The sequence below is a fragment of the Eleutherodactylus coqui genome, chromosome 13 (assembly GCF_035609145.1).
Source record: "Eleutherodactylus coqui strain aEleCoq1 chromosome 13, aEleCoq1.hap1, whole genome shotgun sequence".
Taxonomy (NCBI): Eukaryota; Metazoa; Chordata; class Amphibia; order Anura; family Eleutherodactylidae; genus Eleutherodactylus; species Eleutherodactylus coqui.
The window spans coordinates 30176341-30193602 of record NC_089849.1 but is presented as its reverse complement, the minus strand read 5'-3'; the positions used below and the strand labels follow the sequence as shown (position 1 = coordinate 30193602).

At 42.0% G+C, this 17262-nt stretch overlaps 1 protein-coding gene across 2 annotated transcripts in view; it reads left to right on the top strand.

Annotated features, from left to right (window-relative positions):
- ADAM11 (ADAM metallopeptidase domain 11) overlaps nucleotides 1-17262 on the top strand; it is a 72534-nt gene that overhangs the window by 16043 nt on the left and 39229 nt on the right. For both annotated transcript variants that reach the window (XM_066587897.1, XM_066587895.1), the window contains exons 3-7: nucleotides 925-1001; nucleotides 3570-3633; nucleotides 12939-13033; nucleotides 14939-14999; nucleotides 16145-16199. In XM_066587897.1, the coding sequence (XP_066443994.1) occupies nucleotides 925-1001; nucleotides 3570-3633; nucleotides 12939-13033; nucleotides 14939-14999; nucleotides 16145-16199 (352 nt within the window). The remainder of the gene's footprint in view (nucleotides 1-924; nucleotides 1002-3569; nucleotides 3634-12938; nucleotides 13034-14938; nucleotides 15000-16144; nucleotides 16200-17262) is intronic.

The following is a 17262-nucleotide window of genomic DNA, read 5'->3' as shown; positions in this document are numbered from 1 at the left end:
CTGTCTGGTATAATTGGTTAATCATACACCTGACTATAATCCTACAAAATCCCTGACTTTGAGCAAGTGTACCTAGAAGAACTGATGCTATTGTGAAAGCAAAGGGCGGTCACACCAAATACTGATGTGATTTAGATTCCTCTTTTGTTCAGTCACTTTGTATTTTGTTAATTGACAAAAAATAACTATTAACGCTTCAATTTTTGAAAGTATTCTTACTTTGCAGCATTTTTTCCACACCTCCCTAAAACTTTTGGACTGTAGTGTATATTTATATATATATGCAAATGAATTTCTGTTGGCTGTCCTTTATGTACAGCCAAATGACTGGACCAGTATGCACCACATTTGCCACATGGGTTAATCAGGCAGTTCAGAAGGTTTTACACTGGGTTTCAGATCTATAGGACCTACCATCATTGGCCACAGTATTCACCAGGGCCACAGTGGGGCAACAGCGCTGGATCCCGGTGGCCACGGAGGGGGTGAGCATGGTTCACTTTATTATTTTAATACAGGGGGTCCTCTTGAAGCCGGGTTGTCGAGTAACCGGACAACCCCTTTAATTAAAGTCTCTTCGGAATACTACTGGCCGGACGTCAAAGTTCTACACATAACAACGCATTTTTCTTTACTTGTCGTGAGCGGACTGTACTTTATTATGTTGGCTTCATATCAGTAGCAAATGAAGTTTTTAAGTACACAAACAATTACACAAAAAAGATCCATGAAAGCCGGGTAATTCTCCAATCACAGAGTTGGCTTGGCTACTGCTGCGCCCAATTTAAAGTCTCAATTGTAGTGACATTTTTTAAGTCTTTGATGTTGTCTATGACCAGCAAAAAACTGAGATTCTCCTTGTCAGCCCTTCAGGAAATGTAATTGCTGCCTGATTCTTACACTTTCTCCATGACTTTTGTGCAGCCGGCTCATCTCGCCAGCGTCAGCTTCCTGGTGCCAGCATTCAAGAAAGAATTTATTCTGGACCTGGAGCTCAACCAGTGAGTGTAAATTAATCCTTCATCCACCCAAATCTGGGTCAGGCTATGGGCAGTGGATGGAAGGGAATAGAGAGATGTACAATATATATACTTAGGGATCACTGTCTTGGGATTTATGCTGCAAAGTGCAGCCGTTGTATATACAGAATGCATGAAGGAACATGGGAGGCGGAAAGTAGGACATGATCTATTTTCTCCTCCCATATTTTCTGCATTGAAGGCTGTGAGACCGCGCTGTGAAGTCTTGTATAATGATCAAATATTCATTTATTCACAAGCAAGGGAAATACAGAACACAGCATGTGATTGGATATCTATCTATCTATCTATCTATCTATCTATCTATCTATCTATCTCATATCTATCTATCTATCTATCTATCTCATATCTATCTCATATCTATCTATCTCATATCTATCTATCTATCTATCTATCTATCTCATATCTATCTATCTCATATCTATCTATCTATCTATCTATCTATCTATCTATCTATCTATCTATCTCATATCTATCTATCTATCTATCTATCTCATATCTATCTATCTATCTCATATCTATCTATCTATCTCATATCTATCTATCTCATATCTATCTATCTATCTATCTCATATCTATCTATCTCATTATCTATCTCATATCTATCTATCTATCTCATATCTATCTATCTATCTCATATCTATCTATCTCATATCTATCTATCTATCTATCTATCTATCTCATATCTATCTATCTATCTCATATCTATCTATCTATCTCATATCTATCTATCTATCTCATATCTATCTATCTCATATCTATCTATCTATCTCATATCTATCTATCTCATATCTATCTATCTATCTCATATCTTTCTATCGATCTCATATCTTTCTATCTATCTATCTATCCATCTAATATATGTCTGTCTCATATCTATCTATCTATCTATCATCTATCTCATATCTATCTATCATCTATCTATCTTTCTCTCTATCCATCTAATATCTGTCTGTCTCATATCTATCTATCATCTATCTATCATCTATCTCATATCTATCTAGCATCTATCTATCATCTATCTATCTTTCTCTCTATCCATCTAATATCTGTCTGTCTCATATCTATCTATCATCTATCTCATATCTATCTATCTATCTATATCTATCTATATCTATCTATCTATCTATCTATCTATCATCTATCTCTATCTATCTATCTCTATCTATCATCTATCTATCTATCTATTTATCTACCTCATATCTATCTATCTTCATGTCTATCTATCTATCTTCATATCTATCTCTCTATCTCTCTATCTCCTATCTATCTATCTATCTATCTATCTATCTATCTATCTATCATCTATCTATCTCATATCTATCTATCTATCTATCTATCTATCTATCTATCTATCTATCTACCTCATATCTATCTATCTTCATGTCTATCTATCTATCTTCTATCTATCTATCTTCTATCTATCTATCTTCTATCTATCTATCTTCTATCTATCTATCTTCTATCTATCTATCTTCTATCTATCATCTATCTATCTATCTATCATCTATCTATCTATCTATCTTCTATCTATCTTCTATCTATCTCTCTATCTATCTATCTATCTATATTCTATCTATCTATCATCTATCTAGCTACTTATCTACCTATGTATCTTATTTCTCTGTCTCTGTCCTTATATACAATTACAGTGATTTAGAAGAAAATTCTAGTCATCCCACACATAACGATGATTAACATCCCCTATACCTGCAGGGTTACTCACCAGGTAACAGTGATAATGCTGCACTGAGATACTACAATGTACATGAATGGATTGCAGGACGTGCTGCAGATTTTCAAATTCACAGCATCTGCAGAAATTTTGTGGATCCTGAATCTGAATCTGTGGATCCACATCCTGAATCTGCATGTACAATGCCAAAAAAGTGCAGGGCCGATAATTATAATTTTTCCACACCCAACTGCAACATACCCTTAAAGTGACCCTCCAGTTTTAGTATAAAATTCTGTAGGGGGAAGAGGAAATATTATCTGCAGTTGGTATCTATCGCCCCTCTGATCCGCAACTTCCAGACCCCATTTTCAGTTGTCCACAATGGCCACTGCAATTTTCCAACTACTCAATGCACACTGTGCATTGCTCTCTGATTGATCAATGCTGATCACGTGAGCAGTTCTGGCCAGTCAGAGAGCAGCATAGTGCGCTGGTGGTCTAGCACTACCAATGTACTGTCAGGATTAGGTAGTCTGAAGATTGCATCGACCATCTTGGACAGCCAAAAACTTATTATTTTCCCCGTGCCCCCTCTAGTCCTGAAACGTTTGTCCCAAAATCAGAGGGTTGCTTTAAATTTTTGCTACATTGGGAGGAGGTCGGTTGGGTCTACCAGACATTTGCCCTATTAAAAGGAAAGGTAATATGACTGATGCCATTTCTGGCCTGCCAAAGCGTTTATGGTAGATAAATGATATGTGATACCCAATTTTTTGCCCCCTAGACAAGGTATCTGACACTATCCCTGCAATAATTGTCTGACTATACGCTATTTTTCGTCCTTTTTCTAGTAACCTCTTGTCATCTGGATATGTGGAAATCCACTACAATGATAACAACAATTCTCGTGTGCTGGTGAGTGTTTCAGTATATTACTAGAATATGCCAGCGAGATGCACAAAACTCGCACAAATATGGAATCCATTTTTTTGAATGGATTTATGCACATGATATATATATATATATATATATATATATATATATATAATTTTTTTTAATTTTTTTTTTCATGTTCTATCTTTGGCGTTCCAGTGGAACACCTCGTCCATTGTTTCCAATGGGACCTTGAAAGACTTTGCATGGCACTCACATACCATGCAATGTGCATGCGAGTGCGATGTTTCCCATTGAAATCAATGGGAATTACTTGTAATCCACACGCCTAAGGATCACTATTTCACGGAAGTGATGCGGGGCTTTTTTGAATTAAAAAAAAACAGCCTTGCATCAATGTGAGAACTGCGCATTCGCAGGCGTGATATTAGTTTCCTCTCAATTCTGCTCCGTGTTTTGCACCATGCAGCCTCTGGAAAAAGTCAGGTGGAGACGATGGTGATTTTCTTCGTCCTAGCTATGGCCTAGCTCCTAGTAGTAGACCACCACGTATTTACAGGGGTCTGCTGCTTTATGTTTCTATGTGCTAAAAACTTTTTACACCTTCTTGCAATGACAGGAGTCTCTTCAGCCTTGTCTGCTGGGACATTAGCAGCTCAGTCTAATTGAGTCTTCAGAGCAGTGATCCCGGTCACTCCAATTATATCAATCATATACTGTTTAGTTTAAAGCATGTTCTGCAATTGGTGATCATAATCTTGTCTGTGCACCCCACCCTACAACAATGTATATAATCGCTTTATGTACCGGTGGTTGTGCCGCTCTACACAGAGTTATACAATCGCTATATGTACCCTTGGTTATCCATAGATTAGATGGCACCCTGTGTGGAATTTTGTTTTCCTTAGGCGACCCACCCCTTAAAAAAAAACCTAATATATATATATTATGCTAATTTGCAGTCTGCCTGTATTCTGCTTAAAGCAGCAAGATAACAGAATACCTGTACCAGAACAGCTCAGCAAATAAGTACTGTACCAGTACCGAACTCACAACATGACTACAGCACCAGAACCAAGCTTACAACATCAACACAGCACCACAACCAAGCTTACAACATCAACACAGCACCACAACCAAGCTTACAACATCAACACAGCACCACAACCAAGCTTACAACATCAACACAGCACCAGAACCAAGCTTACAACATCAACACAGCACCACAACCAAGCTTACAACATCAACACAGCACCAGAACCAAGCTTGCAACATCAACACAGCACCAGAACCAAGCTCACAACATCAACACAGCACCAGAACCAAGCTTGCAACATCAACACAGCACCAGAACCAAGCTTGCAACATCAACACAACACCAGAACCAAGCTCACAACATTAACACAGCACCAGAACCAAGCTCACAACATTAACACAGCACCAGAACCATGCTCACAACATTAACACAGCACCAGAACCAAGCTCACAACATTAACAGAGCACCAGAACCAAGCTCACAACATTAACACAGCACCAGAACCAAGCTCACAACATCAACACAGCACCAGAACCAAGCTCACAACATCAACACAGCACCAGAACCAAGCTCACAACATCAACACAGGACCAGAACCAAGCTCACAAAATGAACACAGCACAAGGAACCAAGCTCACAACATTAACACAGCACCAAAACCAAGCTCACAACATTAACACAGCACCAAAACCAAGCTCACAACATTAATACAGCACCAGAACCAAGCTCACAACATTAACACAGCACAAGGAACCAAGCTCACAACATTAACACAGCACAAGGAACCAAGCTCACAACATTAACACAGCACCAGAACCAAGCTCACAACATTAACACAGCACCAAAACCAAGCTCACAACATCAACACAGCACCAGAACCAAGCTCGCAACATCAACACAGCACCAGAACCAAGCTTGCAACATCAACACAGCACCAGAACCAAGCTTGCAACATCAACACAGCACCAGAACCAAGCTTGCAACATCAACACAGCACCAGAACCAAGCTTGCAACATCAACACAGCACCAGAACCAAGCTTGCAACATCAACACAGCACCAGAACCAAGCTTGCAACATCAACACAGCACCAGAACCAAGCTCACAACATTAACACAGCACCAGAACCAAGCTCACAACATTAACAGAGCACCAGAACCAAGCTTGCAACATCAACACAACACCAGAACCAAGCTCACAACATTAACACAGCACCAGAACCAAGCTCACAACATTAACACAGCACCAGAACCATGCTCACAAAATTAACACAGCACAAGGAACCAAGCTCACAACATTAACACAGCACCAAAACCAAGCTCACAACATTAATACAGCACCAGAACAAAGCTCGCAACATTAACACAGCACCAAAACGAAGCTCACATCAACACAGCACCAGAACCAAGCTCACAACATCAACACAGCACCAGAACCAAGCTTACAACATCAATACAGCACCAGAACCAAGTTCACAGCATGAATGTAGTACCATAGCCAAGATTATAACAAACACAGTACCAGAACCAAGCTCATAACATAAAGATAACACCAGAGCTAAGATCAGTGCATAGATATAGTACCAGAACCAAGCCCAGTACATGAATACAGCATGAGAACCAAGGTCATAACATGAGTACATCATAGGAATCAAGCTTATAACATAAATATAACACCAGAACTAAGCTTATAACTTGAATACAACACCACAGCCAGGCTCATAACATTAATACAGCCTCAGAGCCAAGCTCAGTACATAAATACTGTATCAGAGCCAAGCCCATAGCATAGAGTACCAGAACCAAGAACATAAATGCAGCCACAGAACCAAGCTCATAACATAAATACACTAGCAGAACTAAGCCAGGGGGAGGATGATTCATATAGCTTTACAAGATGATGTTGCACAGATGAAAAAAATCATCTGGCTGGGTGGCCCTAAGGATGACAATCGCCCACAAACTACATCCACCTGTGCCCCACCTAAAAGCTGGGGGCCGGTGCCCTATGTGACCGCATGGGTTGCCTGTAGCTAAGGCTAACCATGCTTCCCCTTTACACAGAGATATACATACATGCAGGGGCGTAGCTAAAGGCTCATGGGCCCGGGTGCAAAAGTTTATCTTGGGGCCCCCTAACTTCTCCTAACCCCTTAACACAGAGGCATAACTTGAAGCTCCTGGGCCCCAATGCAAAATCTGTAACAGGACCTCCAACTATAATGCTTTATTCATAGTACTGGGCTCCCTATATGGAGAAGAGAGGCCTAATGGGCCCCCTAAGGCTCCTGGGCCCGGGTGCAATCGCATCCCCTATACGTATGCCAGTGCATACATGTATTCCAATCATGAAGAATCGAGAAATTAATGCAAAAAACAATCAATTATATTCCATTGTGCATAAAACTATGATTGCACTGCAAAGTTATTAACATGGCAGACTGTCTCAGCAATAAAATGCCTCCCCCCCTTCCGATTTAACTTAATAAGGTCTTAATTAATTTCTCCATTAAGCCAAAATACAATATTATTCCAAAGGGACATCTAATTCCAGAGGACATATTTAATTACAATTAGTTAATATGTAATTTAGTATTTCCAGGCATTCTGCAGAAATAAGGTCCTTATTCCCACTGGAGACGTCCCTTCCAAAATTAAAGGGGTTGTCTTATTGCACGCTAACCGGACGGTGATCCTCCACTTATGACCCTCTCCATCAGTTAGAGCCCAGAGAGTCTCCAGTACGGATCTTTGCTCTTTGGTTTTCCCTCATAGATAACAAGCCCAAAGGCCATCGTCAAGACTCCAGGTGGCATAGCAAACCATTACTTGTTACTGTTGCATTGATCGTCACATATGAAAGGTTAAATAGTTGGGATTGGATGTTTCTCCATTCCCAGCCATTAGAACTGTATCCCAGCTGACATCAGACAACTGAGTCCGCGCTCCTACCGGCAGGGGAGACCCTTGTTGGGATTCTGATGGATTGCTATTGAAAGATGTATGCATCAGAATAAGACCCATTATTGACTGCTATAAAAAGGCGTATGGGCAGTCACTAAAGGGTTAAAGGGTTTTTTGGGACTAAGATATCCTCAGGATAGGTCATCAATATCACTTCAGTTCAGAACTGCTGCTCAGGACCCCTGCCTATCAGAGGTTTGAAGTGGCCATGGCACTTGGGTGAGCGCCGCCACCACTTCAATGGATATTAGGCGTAGCTTCATACATTTCATAGCGACTGTGCCTGGTATAGCAGCTCAATCCCATTCATTTAAATAGAACTGAGCTGCTTTTAGGCCATGTGACTGATGAACATGACATCACAGACTCGAGAAGAGTCCTCTTCAGTGAACTGATCAGTGGGGGTCATGAGGAGTAGACTCTCACTGATCTGATATTGATGACCTATCCTGAGCACGATTCATCAGTTTACACATAAGTAATCATAAAAGGCCTATATGTAATTATGCCGCTTCTTATTACAGGAGTCCGCCCATGTACTACATTTATTTTCCACAATGGGTCACTTTTCTTGTAGTGACCAAGCTGTCAGCCTCTTATGTTCTGCAACACAACACTGAACTTTGTATGGCCTATAAGTTTCCATATTCCTGCTTGGCACTATGCACCAGTAGCCCCCCCCCCCCCCCCCCAGACCCACTTCAAACAGCTCCCACCCAACCAATCAGTACCAAGCTCTGCCCTGATAGCATGCAACAACCTCTAAACATCTGTCTGCGGATAGGCATCTTTTTTCCTTACGGAGAAACTTCTGGTTTGACTTATATCCTTAATCATTTTGAAAGGCTGTTTAAAGGGTCATACATTCACTTCTAGGGTAGCTACCTTCCAATAGGCGGCACCAGAGAGACAGTCTTCCTGGAAGGAGAGTTAATTTGCATACTTTTTTCCCAGGGAGCATTGCATGACTTATAAATCTCCATATGCCTACTTGGTGCTCTCCACAAGGAGAATAAGTACCCCCCTAAAGACATTCTTGACACTATTTGCCCTAGTCATCTTAGACCATGAAGAGCAGTAGATAGAGGGAGTGCACTCCACAGTCAGATAGTAAAGCAACAGCCCCCCTTCCCTTTAGACACTGTAATGGCTTCCATTACTGGTCGACACTCAGCATCTGTTAGCTATAAAGGTGGCCAGGATGACTCAGAAATGCCTGACTATATAAAAGATTTCTTTTTTCAGGGGAAATGGCCTTTAATGTTCTGCTCCTGTTATCACTCATACTATAAGCATAATATACCATAAATGTATAATATCATCTCTAAACAAAACCTCCTACATTTGTGTTATTCAATCACTTTTCTCTCCAAGATAAATGGGTCATGTAGGGAAGTCGGTGTTCATTTTGAGCCACTCTACAGCTTCTTATTCTGCACGTTCTCTTTCATCCGAGGCAGGACTAATAAACGAAGGTTCAGTTTACCTCGGGCCATGTTCTGTGGGAGGTGGAGAGACCCAGATATTGTTTTATCATTATTTCCGCTCCACTTAAACAGTTGGACCCATTATATAATAAAACGCTACGTACGAACATAGAGGACATGTAGTCAGAGAATGTTAGTGTAATGGGGGCACGGAGATTTTTAATGTTTGCACTTTACCAATGACCTGCAGTATGTCCAATCACAGAATCTGTAATACTCTATCCTGCAAAAAGTAATTGGACCCTTGAGCAAGAATTAAAAGTAGTATTTATTTCCATATGTTAATACTTAGTGGGGCTCCTTTGGCCCTGATGACATCAATACTGTCCATGGCATACTTTCTATTAATGTCTGACCCACTTCAGCTGGTATTTCCCTCAAATCCTCCTGCAAATGCCTGATGAGTTCTCTCAAAGAAGATGCATCGGCCCATCTCCAGTAGTGCAAGGAGCATCGCAGAATGTTCTATGGAGTGATGAATCACTTCAAAATCAGATGTACATACCTGGGAGTGGAGGATCCTGGGGAATGCCTTTTGTCTGAGTGTGTTGTACCAACAGTTCAGTACGGTTTAGTTATGGTCTGGGGATGTTTTATGTGGCATGGACTCCATCCGTTGGTTGTAGTGGCAAGAACTATGAACACGGAGGTGTATCCTGACATTCTAGACAATAATGTGCTGCCGACAATGTGACAATACTCTGGGAATGGTCGGCCATACTTCCAACAAGACAACGTGCCTTGTCACAAATCCAACGCTGCTTTACGTTGGTTTGAGGATACGGATGTTCCATGATTGGACTGGCTGCACAGAGTCCCGACCTGAACCCTACTGAACATCTTTGGGATAAACTGGAACGTTAGGTCAGAAAATATGAACAGCGTTTAACTCCTTTTAGAGAACTCGCCAGATGTTTGCAGGATGAATAGAGGGAAATATCAGCTGGAGTGTATCAGATCTAAGTAGAAAGTATACCACGGAGAGTATCCAAACTAAAGGTGCTTTTGCACGGTCTGATAATCTGTTAGATTCCCACGATCCAGTGGTAATCTGAACAATTATCGTTCAGTGTGAATGCCTGCACCAACTGAACGACCACCGAGAAGTCATTCGCTTCTCGTTTGTCATTCAGTTTCTGCATACAGAAAACCGAACAATGAATCGTCCCGTGTAAACTGAGGCAGTCATCCACTTGTGAGCAACTGTCAGCTTACTGTAAATGGAGGCAGAGCGGGCTGGAATGAGTCACTAACGATAATTGCTCCTATGTAAAAGCACAGGAATGATTATTGCTGGGACGAGCTGTCGGGCATCTGCACCTGACAGGCCGTTCAATGGAAAAGCACTAGAGATGACCGAACGTACTCGTTTACGGCGATTTTCCACTCGAGCACCGCTTTTTCCGAGTAACTGACTACTCGGACAAAAAGATTCGGGGGGCGCGGGGGGGTAGCAGGGGGGAACAGGGGGGAGCTCTCTCTCTTTCTCCCCCCCCCCACTCCCCTCTGCAACCCCCCGCTTACCCCTGGCGCCCCCCGAATCTTTTCGCCCGAGTAGTCAGTAGTTAGTTACTTTTGATAGGATAGTGTGCCGATATCTTTGTATAGATAGTTATGGTCATTAAACAAAACCGAATGGGATAGAAATCTAAGTACGCACAGTTTTCTGATTTGTAGCCCGGAAGAGAAGGCCGCGGCGATCCACATGGTCTTATGTTAAGAGCTTTTTTATTATTGTGTAACCAGATTATTAATTGTTTTGGCATATGATGGAAATCAAGTCCTTTGCATAAGATAAAGTCATAGGATAAGTATGGAGCACGATAGTTATGTGCCATTGGAATGACACTGGGTCAATCGTACTGATATAGTAGCACCAACCTTGATCACACAGGAGTGCTATAGTAATAGTGTGGTGCACCTACAGTATTTGTGGCCGTTCAACGTGAATGGCAACGGCCGCGCTATGTACATAATAATGACCTTTATAAGGCACATATATATTCTGCAGCACTTTACGTCACTTTATGCTATGGGTTACATCCCCATTGAATTATCAGAGTACATGGCTTTCAAAACCGGACAACAGCCAGTCACCTCCATGGACCATAATGGCTGTTGGCCAATACTGACTCTGCTTCACATTGCCCGACTCAGTGGCGCCGCGTCCTTTCAACAAGGATGCCCTACATGGTTGATGCCACAATTTACTCTAGGATCTGTCCTGCTATGACTACCTTTTCTCAAACGCCCATCTCACATGCGTGCTGCACCATTACACAAGTGGTAGCATTTTATGCATAACTGAATGCAATAAGCATTACATCAGAAGCACACTCTTGGAACGGAACAATCCTCGCTCCTCACACATATAGTTCGTACATCATGAAGAAACTTTTCACACCTGCATTGACTCGCACACAATTGTCCTGTAATCCCAGGTTCGATTCCTACAAAATATCACAGTAACCACTCTCATTTATCTACTGCATCTCCTGCAATCCCCAGATGGGATATATTATATATTCAAGAGGGCAACCAACAACTTTGGCTATTATGAGTTGTATCCATATCCCCCCATATTCCCCTCGCAAGGTGGGCATCTGATTCTCAGTTCTCTCAATACTGGTGGGAGAAGCCTGACTGCTATCCTGTGTTCTATAGACTGTGCACAGAGAACTGCAGATTCTGGTCTCTAATGGTTCATTCATATGGGTTTATGCTACCTGCAATATGCAGTGCTAAAAGTCCATTGAATTCTATTGGACCACTCACACTGCGTTTTTTTTTCACACGCGTACAAAAAGACACAGCATGTCCTATTTTAGTGCATGTTACACAGGTAAAATACCCCGGTATAAGCAATAGGACTTTAACATATGCAGCAAATATGCATGTTGCATGCATATTTGCTGTGTACTGTGTATTTTACGTGTGTGGAAACATGTGTAAGAAGCGAGCGACATACACCTGTAACATCAGACGTAACATTATCATGTAGGACAGTGTAGAGAAAAACTGAGCAGTGGAGATGTGATTGCAGTAGCTATAATTCAGTAAACTATCACTCAATGTTAGGGGAAGGGAGCGAGATTCACACAGACACTGCCTGCACCTCACACTCCATACATTTTTATGGGCAACATAAGTCATCACTCTCCTCCACTTCCTGTTCTGTCTCATTATTTATGTTGCTACCTTAGAGACATCACTTGACAACAGGCAATGAATAGTTAATTCGAAGCAAGAGAGACCCCTAGTGGTCAGCAATTAAAAGGCATTTTTCAGAACAAAAAACTCATTTTCGGTAGAAAAGGAAAAAAGTGATTTGCACTTTTGCAAGTTATCTCATTGACTATTCCATTTAACACTGAATAACATGTTATTCCCAATGAAAATTTGAGCAGGCTTGTAGCATAAAATAGCGAGTGACCAGATACATCCCAGGACCCGGGTAGCCAGTGCCCCTTGATTTTGAATGCTTTTTCTATTGATGCCAATGGGCCTTCTTATTGCCCCAGAAATAACACCCGCTTGCTTGCCCCAAATATAGCACCAAGTCTGTCCATAGGATAATGTCCTGCATTTTAGTATCATTCATTTTCATGCTGCAATCCCAGATGCAACCTGCGGACAGACATGGCACTGTTTCTGGGGACAGAAAAATATATGCAAATCTGTTTTGTTTTTTTTTAATCGTTGACTTTTGCGAGGATGTAAGCAAAGTGGGACCAAAAGACCGATCTAAACACAAAGGAGATAATAATATTGTATTGATTTCTATTCTATTCCTTCTATGCTTTTTCTTGACTTATTATGGTATATTATTTTTGTTTTTCAGACCCCCGGAGAAGTTGGCGATCATTGTTACTACAAGGGCCATGTGCGTGGGTGCGAAGAATCATGGGCTGCAGTCTCCACCTGCCATGGACTCAGGTGAGTGCAGCGCTGGTTGGCATTCAGTGCACAGAAATGATTATTTCCTGAGATGTCGCTTGAGTCTCCGGGACCATTTGCTGACAGCAGGAGGTGTGTGGGGGCGGAAGAACAGAGCAGGATGTTACTGTGAAGCTCTCGGTTCAATCAGTGCTGGAATCTCAGCAGTTGACTAGAGAAATGCTGGGATTCAGAAAAACATGTTGTGACTGATGACATCAGAGCTTAACAGATGACATCAGCACTTCACACTTTCTATTTAAATGCGTTCTGACTACATACATTGTAACCAGGCTTGTTAAAAGGTCAGATATTGACCTGTGGGAGTGCTGCATTCTAATAGGTGGCAACGAGGAGGCATTGTTCCATCTCTCAACTTGCATATTCAAATTTTCCAGAGGAGCATGCATGGCCTTAAAAGTCTCCTAACACCTTTTAGATACTCTCTAGAAACTATACCCTTCCGACAGCACATAAACGCAACTCATCTCTGGTATCCCAGAGCACTTGGGCAGACTATTTTCTTCCCCCTCCCCAATGTCATCTTTCAGCTGTTTCCAGCACAGGAACTCCCTCTAGTGGTGACATGCTACACTACATACCAGAGCTCCCTCTAGTGTTCAGCAAGCAGTATCGCATTCAATTTCGAAGGCATCCCTTTAATGTCAATTGATTCAATAGCACTGCCTATAAAAAGCTCTTTTTCAGCAACAGGTGCAGAATATTAGGTCCCATCCTAACTGAACCACTCCCATGATTGTGATTCGTGAACCTGACCTTGACTTGTGACTCGCCTGTCCACCATCTTTGAACCTGAGTCTGTAACTCTGACCCCGCCTTTTGATACCATCATCTGGCTATTTGCATATAGAGGTCTGTGCTGGTGGGAAGGAGGGGGGCCTGTTTAACTTCGCACCTATTTCGTTCATCATTGTAGTCATATGAGGGCTTGTTTTTTGTGGGGTGAGCTGTAGTTTTTACTGGTATCTTTTTGGGATGCATGTGACTTTTTCATCATTTTGCTTTCCATTTTTCTTTTTTTTTGGGGGTGGGGGGGGGGGGGGTGGGGGTGGGGGGAGAGTTAGCAGAAGTGACCAAAATCTGCAATTCTGGCCTTGCATTTTTTTAATAGTGTCCACCATACAGGATAAATACTATTATATTATTTTGGACGCAGCAATGCCAGTTATGTTTATGTTAAAATTTTAAGAAGGAGAAAAAAAGTATGTGGCCGGACAATCCCTTTATTACAGATCAGCCCGCGCCTACAGTTAGTAAAGACCTCCTGGATCAGCCTACACCTCCATATTTAATCCAAACCTCAGGCCAGTGCAAAAAAATAAACTCAGTTCTCCCCCTGCCCTGGGCACTTATACTACCTTCACTACATTGGGTCCTGGTCTGGAAGCAGTAGTGTGAAGAGGAAGAGGAGCCGGTGCCAACACTCTGGGTCCTCCTCTACTAGGGATGCTGCGCTACATCCTAATGATGAGTGGTTGTCCAGATGTAGTGTGGCATCAGCATCCGGAGGAGGGGTGAGTAATACGGTAGACCATGCCCACTGTTACTGCTATGCAGCCTTCTGTACTGATTTTCAATAAAAAATGTGCCCCTTCTAAGCTGTGGCGAAGTGACGCCCTAGGCGAGTGCCTACCTTCACCTGCACCTTGTTCCGGCCCTACCCCTGGCTGTTCCCTCCTCACTTAACCCCTCTTCTCATGAATTGCACAGCAGCTGTATGATTTATCTCGGTGGAACATATTCCCCATCTTAGTAACTAAGGGACTCTGGTGATTATATTAGTAATAACAGGACTGTGTGACTCATCTGTATATACTGTAATAATGTATTTGCAGAACTGTGATGATTAATGGTGGATATATATATATAATTTTTTTTTTGCAGTGGAGCATTCTCTGATGGGACATTCACGTATACAATACACCCCCAAGAGCTGAAAACCAAGGTAAAAATCCGTCCAATTGTCCACCTGGGACTGTAAAAGCGCAATTACCTGACTGTTTAAGATAATGGATCTTCCGTCTACTACTGTTCCACCTTCATGTTTGCCCCCTACCGTACCAATGCTAGAATACTAGATAAAGGAGGGTGACCTGTGACCCATCAAACTTTCCTTTGCAACTTTTAACCTCTGCAGCACATGTGTCTTTGTCAACAAAGGGACTTTGTGGGGAGATCTTGCTTAACGGTCTCCTGATTGTAGCAGTAGTCATGGGTAGGTTCAGATCCTCTTGGATCTTTCTAGAGGTGATCATTGCTTAGTCTTTGCCATTTTGGCTATTTTTTTGATGCATTTGAACGGTAGTTCCCCGCTTCCTTCTGTGTCTTTCAGGTTCGCGCAGCCACTTCTAGGCACTTGAGATTATTTTAGCAGAGCAGCCTATAATTTGCTGCATTTCTCCATGTTTTTCCTCTCCAACCAACTTTTTAATTAAAGTCCGTCCTTCATCGGACGACCAATTTTCGCCAGTATTTCAGAAGGAAATGCACTGTAGCCAACATGTGTGCCCTCCTACCTTAAAGGAAGTCTATCACCTAATTTTAGTCATACGAGCGGATTACACAGTTACATGTGCGCTGTTATGATGAATCCATAGATACCTTTATCAGTTTCTAGCGGGTTACCATTCCTGAGAGATCCCTCTTCAACCGTGTTGTGTGCCATATGCAAATTATCCCTGGACGTCCGATGGGCGGTCCACCTCTGTCTGTGGTCTGGGCTCGCTCCCTTCTGATCGCCTGTAAACCCGCCCCTTTCTGTCTTTAGTAATGTCTCTAGCCCCGCCCACTGGAGACGTCATGCGTTTCACTGCAATATGTTAGCGCTGCCCCAAGTAATCAGGCGCATGCGCGCTGACCGCTTTTCAGCCGCACTGACAGCCTCACGCATGCGCCCGATCGCTCTACGACACTAACGACTACATCACTTGCTATGTAGAAATATCACTTCTACCAAAACAAGTGATTTATCAGGCTTTTGATGTTACTGCTATTTTTGAACGCTACTGGATGTGCTTGAAGCCCCGCAGTTTATACAATTACTTCTGTCACTTAATGGAGCAGAAGCTGATGAGTTGCTTCTCTTTACAGAAGTCTCTTCCGTGGCCGCATGTGATTGAGCGTGCAAAGAAATGCAAAGAATCAGGTACATAAGCATCTGGAGCAAAATTCACCTGTCTGGTGCGTGATATTAGAAATAGTGCAAAATAAGACATGGATGACAGTTGGAAGGTGTCCCTGGAAAAGCGCATGACACAAGTCTGTGGTATCTTCTATACAACTAACAGAACTGAAAAGTCAATCAGAAGAAAACAATTACCTCTACGTGTCATTTAAAAGGGCTTATGAGGTTGGAAAAAATTGGTAAATGGGTTGTCCAGGGTTAAAAAAAAAAACATGACTCCTTCTGGAAACAGTGCCGCACCTGTCCTCAGGCTGTGTCTGGTATTGCAGCTCATTTACTTCAATAAAGCTGATGTGTAATACCAGACCCAACCAGTGGACAGGTGTGGCGCTGTTTTGGGAAGAAAACAACCATGTTTTTCTGATCCTAGACAATCTCTAACTGATAATTCAAGTGACTGGGGCTGAGCTGCAGTACTAGACATCACCCATGGACAATAATGGTGCTGTTCCTGGGGGAGATTAAAAAGCATATTTTTTTCCTAAACCCATTTGACCCCTTCCTGAATTGCACCACACATTTAGTGTGCACGGTGTCTATGTAAAGAGTGGGCTTAGGAGCCAAGCCCATTCCATGCACAGCAGATATCGACTGCCTTTGACAGCCAACACCATCCTGCAAACAAACAGCCATGATCACCGTTCACGCGGATTACAGCTGTGAACTCTTTAAAAACCCCAAAAGGCGTTTAGGGGTCTCAAATGGTCTCCTCACGATGAGAGCACAAGGTGCCTTCCAGGTGTCATAGCAGTCTATGGTCTTCCGAAGGCCACCATGAGTGGGTGCCTATTAAGATGAGATTGTGGCTCATCTTAATGGAAAGTCTGTGAGAATACAGTATAGTGCAATACTGTAGTATTGCATTTCACTGTATAAACGATCATATGATCGCAAATTCAAGTACCCTGTGAGAAAAAGAAGTTAAAATGAGTGAAATAGTTTTTTAAATTACTTTTTAACATTAAAATATACAAAAAAAAATTACAAAAGAACCTTTTCCCAGTCATTACATTAAAAAAATGGG